General features: G+C 33.9%; 1 protein-coding gene across 1 annotated transcript in view; it reads right to left on the reverse strand.

Annotated features, from left to right (window-relative positions):
* The window catches only part of LOC118742385 (tubulin beta-3 chain), a 62,502-nt gene extending 57,368 nt beyond the window's left edge, over positions 1-5,134 (reverse strand). Inside the window, exon 1 of the mRNA XM_036474420.1 lies at positions 4,780-5,134. Coding sequence (XP_036330313.1) covers positions 4,780-4,836 — 57 coding nt within the window. The 5' untranslated portion in view covers positions 4,837-5,134. The remainder of the gene's footprint in view (positions 1-4,779) is intronic.
* Positions 5,135-11,266: the final 6,132 nt, after the last annotated feature.

Raw genomic sequence — 11,266 nt, forward strand, 5'->3', positions numbered from 1 at the left:
TTTAAATCCCGGGATTAATTCCGGAATCCCCGGATTGTGATAACGGCATCACGAAAATCCCGGGATCGGAGAAAGCTGAAAAATTAACATCCCTAGTGCACATACATACATAGCTCCTGTTAAGCTTTTTTGGGCACTCACCTTAGTCCGTAGGAGTTTTTCACCTTCGGTGACCCCCAGTAAAATTTCTGTATAACATTTTAATCCTCTAATTTCACTATTCGCTTAAGTTATGGAGTTTTTGTCCATTTTAGATCCCATTCACTTATATACACAGTTGGGATGGAGCCATTGCAGTGATCAAGGTAGGTAGGCCCCGAAATGAAGGCCCGTTGTGATACCACGACTAGGAGTTTTTCACTTCCCCTTGCTAAACAATTTTGAATCCTTGACGAAATTCGTCAGGCATCTACGGTTTAAATCTCCCAATTTGTTCAGGTCACTAAAGAGAGGATACCCCAGAAAGTGCAATGTGCTTCTCGATAATGCTGGGCATTTACAGAGAAGGTGGAGAACTGTCTCTTCCTCCTCATAGTTATTGCAACCTCTGCAGTATCTAAGGTAAGGCACTCCGAGCCTATAAGGCAGTGACCCGTTAGAGTTCCGATTGTATGAGATATATCCTCCCTCTTTAGAGAGTATAAGCTTCGAGCCCTTTTTCGATCTCACCTAGGCCAAGTTAGCCTAGAAATTCGACAGGTCGCGGTTTGCATCCATCTCGGGCTCGCTCGAGCATAGATAAAGACAAAACCTTTTTTCTATATTTTTTTGCGATGTTGCTTTGACCAGGATTTGAGCCCAGACGTATCGCGCACTGCTAACCACTACATCACAGCGGCCATCATTTTAACCCTCTAACCCATGCATATAAGTGTGAAGCAGGCTAAAATATTCTCCAAAATATATTTCATTACATTTTACTATAGTTCTCTGAAGACAGGAATTATGTTTGGAGTCGATTTATACATATACAATATTTCCAGTAAAATAATTTCATTTTTGACCAAACTATTGAAAAAAAAAATATGTGATGAGGGGGTTTGACTCCCACTTGTGGATACTAACGTTTGCAGTTGGTTTGGTTGAGACGCTGAAATGGTTGTTTTCCACTGTATTATTTGCACCCGTTTTCTTGTTTCAATTACACTATGGGAAACTTTAATAACACTGTGCTCGAACGCTGATTTCAGTGATCATAGTCGTTTTTTGGTTTCGTTCTATGTTTTGAGTTATTCACGTTTGAAATTTGCACCAAACAGTCCCCAAAAAATACGTACTTTTTAATATTTTAACCATTTATTTAACATTTAGGTAAAAATGCAATATGTATACACTCGAATATATTTAAAGTTAATTGTAATTTGGTAATTTTTGATCGTTTATTTAATAGTCCAGGGAAACGAAGCTGAAGGATTTAGGAAATCCAAAACGAAGGCAAAACGAACGATTCGTCTGCAGACGACAACCTCTCTGATTGCGATTTTAAACTCTATCGGTCGTCTTCGTCTTGCTTTTAATACATTAGGGCTATTCGCGATTCGGTGCATCAGAGCTGACAAATTTATGCAATTGCAGAAATATGCCATGGATTGTGAGCGACCTTTGTTAAACTGTCATGGTAAAGCTTTTGCAAACAATTTTTGTGCATCAGCTTTGGTTTTGTTTATGAATGCAGTGCATAGCATTTTTATGCTATGGATTTTCGGTATTGCAAATTTGCCAAGCCATGACAAATGCAAATGCGTGTATTTTGTTTATGTATTGCAAATAATTTGCAATGCAATGATGCTAGGCCATTTGCACCGGATCGCGAATAGCCCTATTACGTTGCAATGGTCTCGGTTGCGTTTAAACCGGCTAAAATGATGCCGCCGGACTAACTTTTGAAGCATTCCTCTGCAGACGAATCGTTCGTGTTGCCTATCGTTCGTGATACAGAATAAGGCTGTTAAGGCTGGTGATTTAATGTATAAAGGAGAAATTGAATTTTTACGGTTTTTAACGTCATTTATTTGTTCCTCATAAGCGTCAACTATTTGTCGTAAAATAACACAGGTTTGGTAATTAATAGCTCACTAGTTCATTAAATTTAATAAAAAAAAGTTAAAAAATTAACCAACAAATTCACATACTTGTAAAATGTATTAATAATTAGATGTATATTTGGTCCCTCTTTTCATTTTGGTACATGTTTTTTTGGTCCACAAAAAATTGGGAAGATGGCAACCGTGGCCGTAATACTGATATTCGATCATTTACTTTTATTCCTTCTTCCCCATACTTATTTGTATCCATATTTTAGTGATAAATAACACATGTGGAAATATGAATCGCTAGTAAACATATATATCTGTCTACATATATACGAACATGTAGATATGTGCATCTAAATATGTATGTACATATGTTCATTAGACCGCACCACCTTATAAGCAAACAAAAACAATTTCGCCATACACCTTGAGTCTAAGGTAATTTTGCATGGCGATTTCCAGTTTTTTTGCTTTTTTTCCCGAATGTAGGGGCCGCAAAATTTTACTGATTTTTGGAGAGCTTTTATTTACTGACATTAGGGTAGTATGCACTGAGATAGGTAGATAGGTGTAGAACGGGGAGCTTTAGGTCAATTAAAATCAAAAATCCCTAAATCGAAATCCCCAAACACAAAATCCCCATTTTCTGTGGGAAATACATTCAATATATATCACACAAAAAATTACGGTTCTAGATTCGACATTATTTCTCAAATTAAAATTCAAAACAAATTGTATGATGAATTAACAAATCGCTAGCTTAGAGTGAGTTGCTAAGTCCACTTTTTATAAAAAATCATATTTTGATACAGAAGGCTTGAGAAATTAAAAATGCATCGTTTCGAAAAGGGAAATTTGCTAAGTCCGAAAAAAACTCCGAAAATTCGATAAGGCCAAAATAAATAGTACGAAATATTGTTAAAGCAAATAGAAAACAAACGATTATGAACAAGAATTGCTTTCAAGTAATTGAATCGTGTAAATCGGGTGTATGTAACTTGGAATCAAAACAATGTTAAGACTCGGCTTGAACTATTGTTTATATGATCGGTAATATCATTTATTCAAAAGTCTGTCATCAAAAAAGTGTGGGTATTTCGTGTTTGGGGATTTTGATTTTGGGGATAATGTATTTTTGGGGAATTTTTTTCAAACTGGGGATTTTGTTTTCGGAGATTTCGTGGCTCTCCCTTCGAAATTGCCTTCGAATCAAAACGCTTCATTTGCAAAAGTTTAATGATTTTTGGCGAGCTTTAATTAAATAATATTTGGTTGGTTCGTAATGGTGGCAGGAACTGAGATCTGATGATTAATTGCAAGAATGAGGTACTTGAGATCAATGAAATTTAGAACAATAAAATGGTTCGGCAAAAAAATTGCCTTGCCAAAATACTTCACACTCAGGGTTATACCTATTGCGAACGTTTATTTTCTGGTACGGTCTACATATGTATGTATGTATGGGCATTCGCACTACATCCACATAATTCATACACAAATATTTATACATATGTACATTCATACTAGAGATGGGCACGGACCGGCCTATTGTGAAAGTTCGCGGGTACGGGCCAGCAAATTTGATTTCGCCACGAGCTCATGCGCGCATGGGAGAGCAGTGAATTTCAGACAAAGCACAGAAAAGAACGCAAAAGCCCGGTAAAGTATAAGGGCAAAATTTGCTTCTGTAAAAATATAAACTATAAAGTCTGATGAATGACGCTTAACTTTTGAATATCTATAAGCCAATGGTAAGTACATACCTACATATGTATGAATGTACATATGTGCTTCCAATTTTCTTAACAAGAAATGTATCATGGAACATATGTTTAATTTTTTCGTTAAATTTATTAAAGATAATCCATGCGTAATCGGATTGGGTCATACCGGGCCTTGCCGATTTTTTTACGTGCGTGTTTTCTAATATGTGTTCTACTCCCGTGCCAGGCCGGGCAAGAAAAACTTAGCCCGCGAGCATCTTTAATTCATACGTAAACATACATATGGACATAGGTACGCTCATATGCACACATACATATGTATGCATGTATTTGTGTACGTTTTAATTCTTCGATGGTGTAAATTTCATTCAACTTTGAAAATGTTGCAGTAAGTAATTTCTCAATTAAATATGTAAGAAAATCCTTGACATTGATGTGCTGATAGAGAGCCTGACATCATCAACACCACTATATGTATGTATATTTTGTTACGCACGTTTAAAATTTATATCAAAGAAATAAACAAATTAAAAACATTTGTACATATGTACATACGCATGTCATTAAGTGCATATGAACATTTGTACGCATGCACTTCTAGTTGACGGTTCGAAAATTGCTAAGGAAACCCGCTGACAAAACTGGATATTTTCCAAATGACCAAATTGCTCGGTATCGCGGTAGGCAATTCACAATCGCAAAGAATCATAAAACGCTTAGAACGCATAAAACCTGAAGCAAATCAAACAATGCTAAAATACATCAATATTCAAAGGCAACAACAACCGCGCTGCAAAAAAACGCTGCTACACTCTGCGCCTAAATGCAGTGAAAATTAACAAAAAGAAATAACTAAACTTTGCCTGACCAAAATTAAAATGCAATGCATTTTTTAATTTTTTACTCGTATTTTTATCTCTGCTGACTATGCGAAATAAGGAAACTCGTTCAAACGCTTTGTTGAGTTAAGGTTGGATCAGTTGATCGCTCGGCCGATCGAATTTCAAGAAATTCCCACTTACCTTAGCACCGATTTGATTGCCACATTGACCGGCCTGCAAGTGCACGATTTCCCTCATTTTGTGAATAGTTGGTTTATTAAATGGATTTACTCGAATCCGCGTTTGATAGTATGTTTTTTAGTAATTTGGTTGTTGCTTATTTGAATCCTCTGCAGTCCGTTTTTTTTTGTTTACTTTTTTAAAATAACATACATATACTATTGCGGAATATCCTGCGCACAAAGGAACTTTTTATGTTTTTTTTTTTTAATTGAAAAATCTGAAATACTTTTGCTAATTGCTGGAGCAGATCAGAGCGCAGAACTGGACAAAGCACTTGGTGACAACTCGGCGTACAAAACTGAACTGATCGTGTGGGGAATGCGCTATGCCAGAAAGAAGCATTTGCGGACAGCCGGCATTCGCGCAGACGGAGTTCGCCGCACGCCACATGCGTCATGTTATGGGCGAGTACATTATGTAGATATACATGCATACATGCTTAATGCACATATGCCCTGCAGTAAAAACCCAAACCAGTCAATAAAAATACCAGTTCGTAAACTGGTACGAGCCGAAGCGGCGGACTACTAGTTCGACAATTTCGAACAGTTTATGCGATCAGCGTCACCTGTCTTTGAATAGGCAAAGCCAAAACTAAGTTAATAGGGGCTTTATCTAAACTTGTAAAAGGATAAATTGCTTAAATTTTTCAGTTTATCCGCATTCTTTCATGAACGCACCTTGGTAAATATGTGCATAAAACTGTTTATTATTTAACTTATATGGCTAGTACGTTGCATTCTTACCTCGAACATTGTGTTTATTTGTTTTTATGTGTTCGTAGCAAAAGTGACCACCTGGCAACCTGTAAGGGTTGAATTTTGCTGAAATTTATACACTTTTTATTATATAAAGTGATAAACTTTGGGTAAATAGATTTGTATTCAAAGTTTGACAGTTCATTCATCAAAATTATAAATTTATCACTTTATCAAAGACCCCTAACATGAATTATTTCAGTTTAAATATAAATAGGGTTGCCAGATTTTGTATGCGCGAAATCAGTACGTTAGACTTTTTCATGCTAAAAAATCGGTACTTTTCAGTAAATTTATGAATGTAAGTAACAGACAATTCTTTAAAACGCCAGAGTACTTGTTTTTAACAATATTTTGGCATATAAATAAAATATAGTTCATAAAAAATTAAAGTGTCATTCATTTTAACATGTATGTAAACAGTCATCTTTATTTATGACATTTTTGAATAACAATAATGAGATCATTTCCATCTTCAGTGTTTAAATAGTCAAAGAATTCTATACATTTCATTTTATTTGAAGTTCACTTTCGTTTCAGTGTGGTATTAAAAAAAAAGATTACATAATATTTCAAACTGTGCAAAAGTACCACTATTTAAGGACTTCATCTATATTTCCTCATGGCTTAAATTAATTTTTTCCACTACGAAAAAGCTTTCTAAGAATTCGCTGAAAAAAATATCTAACTCTATGTCTTGAAGGCAAAAATCTTTTACGATGTCAGTAAATTGAGAAAAAAGAGTTGTAAGTCGAGAGAAAATGTCAGCAGTGAAATATTTAGATAAATTTTAATTGGCTACTCTAAACATGTTATTTTATAGAAAATTTTTTTGTTTTGCACCCAATAAGTCAATTTTTCGCAGTTAATTTTTGTACTTTTCACCTAACATCGGACGAGAAAAACAAACATGTTTGAATTTATCGTCACTGACGGACGTCAACGGCCGATGTCGCTTTGGTTATCGGTTTATGTGTGAGAGCGCTCATATAATCACAAGTTATTCATATCGCCCACATATAGCCGATATCGGCCGATGCCGGCTGCAGTGTGCGCGTAGCGTAAGAAAATCCTAAAGTACTTTTTTTTTATTGAAAATTTAGTACAAATCAGTACAAATTTTGAAAAATCAGGACATTAGCTTATTGAAGATATTATTAAAATCAGTACAAGAGTTGAAAAATCAGTACTGTACTGATAAAATCAGTACGTCTGGCAACCGTAACTATAAATGAATTTAATTTCATAAATACCTACCACCTAAATACTTAAAATCTTAAAAATTAAGAGAAATTCCAAAAATACTTTCCTTTTAAAATTTAAATATTACAAGATTTAGATTAGATTAGATCCCTCGGCAATTGCGACTATTGAAGTGGCGTGAGCAAAATTACATACATAGGTACTTATTCCTTTATGAGTGATTAATCGGCTAACTAACCAGTCATCTGGTATGATGCTACCAGTATTTCTACTGGTGGAATTCATATGTATGTTAAAAATACCAGTCGCTACCATGGAAAAAAGGTGGAAGACGAACTACTTGAGCTGAAAAGCTAACTGATAGTATTATAGTTTACAACTAGTATCTTTCCCTGCAGGGTGTTTATAAGTGTGTACATACACTCATATTTATACATATGCAATTACGTGCATGCCATCGTTGGGTGGTGGAGATGAGCACACTTCGTTGTTCTTTGTGGTCGAGAGTTTATAATATGCCCCACCGGCATCAGCTATTGAAGTTGAGCGAATAAGTGAACGAACGAGTGAGTGGAAGCATTGAGTAATTAATAATCAGCGTTGCCACTAATATTTTCTGCTATCAATTTTCTTCACAAATCCGACCAAAATTGTTTACAACCTACCTAATATATTTCGATTACAAAAAAGCATTCTGAAAGCATACAATTCATTTATTTAAGATTAAGTGTTTCGAATACAAATCATTTACATACATACATATATTTATGTGCTTTGTACATTTTAAAACAAACGAGAAAAAGAATAAATGCAGGTACAGTCTTAGGCACAGAGATGAATCATTTAACATTTTTTGGTTGTATGAATTATATACGTACTAGATCGCTCTCACCCGCTTCGCTGAACGTATGAAATTTCTACGTGCTACATTAGGGGTAATTTATTTTAATTAAGCTCAACATACTTAAAATATTTTAAATATCTTCAAAATATTTTCAAACTAAAACTATCTTAAACCTCGCTCTTGTCATACTTTTTCATACTTATTATGTACATGTAGTGTAGAAATGAAGCCATTTAAAAATCATTTCGATTGATACCCGTATTTTAATAATTAATTGTAATGATTGAAAATTTTGAATTTTACTTTTTAAACCATTCATTCCTATAGTTCAAGTTTAATTTGAAGTTTCAAACATGTGGATTCCCTGCTATACATATGTTGCTTAGAAATAAAGCCTTTTCAATACTCTTCCGATTAAAACCTAGATTGTAATAACTCATTGAACTTATAATAAAATTATATTCGAGTTTAGATTTAAAACAGGTGGCAACCGTCTTCAAAAACCTCAGAAAACTACATGTTCAAGCTGAACATTTCTAATTTAAACGCAACTTTTAAAAAAGGTGGCAACCCTCTTCCTCCTCCATGAGTATGGAATTGATTTTGTATACATATATGTATCTATACCAAGTTCCTGTACTCTATCAAAAATATTTTTTGAGATATGATATGCGGTATGAAAATTCCGTTTTATGGGAGGTGTCACGCCCCTTCGTATAATCGAGATAAAATTTTTCCTATATTTTAGGTTGGGTTAAATGGCACCAGTGTACAAAATTTAATGGGAATCGGGTGAGTAGTTAAAATGTAACAAATAAACAAACTCACTTTCGGATTTATAATATTAGTAAGGATATACATGTTACGTACCAATAAGTTTAATTTCTTAAAAGTAAACTTAAATCAATTAATTACACATGCAAATCTTTTAGAAGCTGACCAAACATAGTGCGGGTTCTTTTTGTTTACAAGTTCCTTGCATAACATTATGCTATTGATACTGTCAATCTTAAGTTTATTTCTTAGTTTAGTTTTAATCAAAGAAAGTGTTGAAAATTTGGGTTCTGCAGCCGCAGAGCTATGTGGTAATGAAATTATATTAAAAACAAAATTGGCGAGATGCATGAAAAAACTTTTTCCCAAAACATATCAATATCCAGATCGCTGGAAATATCAAGCTGACTTAGTCTCATTAAATTCCACTGCGTCGTTATTGTATCAGGATCGCAATCTTTGAGATTGGGAAACTTTAACAAAATAGGTAAAATTGGTAAATCTTCTTTAGAAACTACCTTAGCTGGTATTATTATTTGTAAAAGTTTTATATCTTCACGCTTTAAATCCAATCTTAAACTGAGTTGGTCCAAAAACTCTATGTAAAACTTTAATATATTGCTTTTAACTTCAAGAATTTCAGAACTATTGACATTACTTTTCATAAACATCTCAGCTTTCGTTCCAACAAAAATGTGAGATATTTTATTATGATTATTTTCATTTCTAAAATCAATATTAATATTGTTACTGTCAAATCTTTTTTAATAAAGTTTCTCGAAATTGAGAGATAATGTACTTAGATAGTTGCATATCAGTATGGCAAACGAGAGATTTCAGCTTGGAACTCTTTGTTAAGATTGTTAATTATGGCCAAAATATACGATAGAAAATATAAAAAATAGCAACACATTCCTTCTGCCAGGTCTGCAGATCGCATATAGTTTAAGCAGGAAATAAAATAAAGTTTCAAACTATCCCATTGCTCAACTATTCTTAACACAATGTTGTCTAGTGAAAGCCATCATGTTTGAGATATGCCCAAGATTTTGTGGGGTTTTACCGAACAGTAGTCCTGAGATGTGGGAAAACAAACTATATATGTATGTTGCGGCACAGTGTCTCAAAGGTGAAGTGAGTAGCATGTGAACTTTATATACATAAAATAAATCGGTTTCTGCACTATGCAATAATGTTTTCAGTCCGCCCAAGTCTCCAGCCATAACACTGGCTCCATTAGTGGCCAAACCAACTAGGTTTCCTATTTTTAATGGCAGGATTGGTAAATGTTTAAAAGGTACAATTGGCAAATATTTGTATGCAAAATGATGTTTGATATATATATTTCTGTAATTAATAATTTAAAAACTTAATTCAAATATCCGACCAAAATCTTACTTTGTCTACCTAACTACCAAATGAAAAATAAGCGCTTCGCTCTTTTTCGGTCAGGGGCTGGATTCTGTAATTGTGAGTTTTCAAGAGTACACCGAAAATTGTGTAAATTCTTCATTATACGATTCTGGAAGTGTGAGAATAGGCTTTTGCTGTCAAAATTCTGTACACTCTTCATTTTATGATTCAGGAAGTGTGAGAATGAGTTTTAACTGTCAATATTGTGTACACTCTTCTTCCGAAAAACACACAGCATTTTATTCGGTGAGTTTTTGGTTGTGAGTTTTACAATCTGCGTACACTGCATTTTCTCACAGTTACAGAATCCAGCGCTCCAGATCGATTTAAAACAACCCACTGCCACAACTTATTATCGATATCGAAAATTTTACGATCCAAAATAAATCACATGAAAGAACAACATTTTAATAAGCCACGTTTTTATAAATAGAATAAAAGTAGAAAATATTGTCAAAGCTTTTTTTATAGGCTTTTTTGTGCTGATTACCAATTCGTAGGCATAAAAATCGCGTTATTTGCAATATTTGCGAAGCTCTAGCAAAGACACAAAAAGTGAGAGAACCCACTTATGCCTAAATTAAAGCTAGAACTCTCGACTACTATCCCTGAAAATACCATCCCTTTACAATAAAAAATTCTGGAAAAGTGTGCTATTTAAAAAAAAAAAAATTCCAAAATCAGTTTTTGCTATTCAATATATGACTATAACTGACCTTAGAGTCAAGGTGCAGGGATGGTATTCAGTGCTTTCAGAACTTTTCGGGCCGACCGGCTAAATTGGCAAAAAAAAACGGCTAAAATGTTTCAACTAAAATTCACATGTTTTATTTGAATAAATCACAAGTAGAATGACTAGTTAACTTATTAAATAAAGCAAAAAAACAGAGACTGGTAAATTAATTACAAATAAGTTTTGTCTACCAAAGGAAACTGCCGTTATACGTAGATAAGCTTTACATCAGAAATCATGTTTGTATTACTTAAATACAACCAAGTAATTTTTAGGCAAAAAACAAAACCGACTTCAACTCTCATATAAAAATTTTAGATTGTCGTTAATTTCTTCATACTCCAATGATCGGATTTAAACCAAATTAGTATGGCACCACCTGTGAGGTAAAAAAAATTATAGAAATCGGTTAACGTGGTCCAAAGTTATGCGGTAACATAAAACAAATACAAAATATTCCGATGAATTGATAACCGTCTCCTTTTTGTGAAGTCGGTTAAAAAAATATTAATTACAAACATATTACGTTTTTTTATATTGCATCATTTTCACTAGGTTGCTTTTTGTCTTGAAATATGGCTATAATTTTAAAAAGTATTGCACTTTTGCATAGTCGGAGGGCAATACTCTGAGAAATGAACACGTAAATCTGTGAAAATGGTGTGGAAAAAAGGGCAACACTATTTCGTGATAAGAAATCCTCATTCTCTTATGTATATC

This window comes from Rhagoletis pomonella, unplaced genomic scaffold (assembly GCF_013731165.1).
Source record: "Rhagoletis pomonella isolate Grant_MI unplaced genomic scaffold, Rhpom_1.0 Rhpom_scaffold_00007, whole genome shotgun sequence".
NCBI lineage: Eukaryota > Metazoa > Arthropoda > Insecta > Diptera > Tephritidae > Rhagoletis > Rhagoletis pomonella.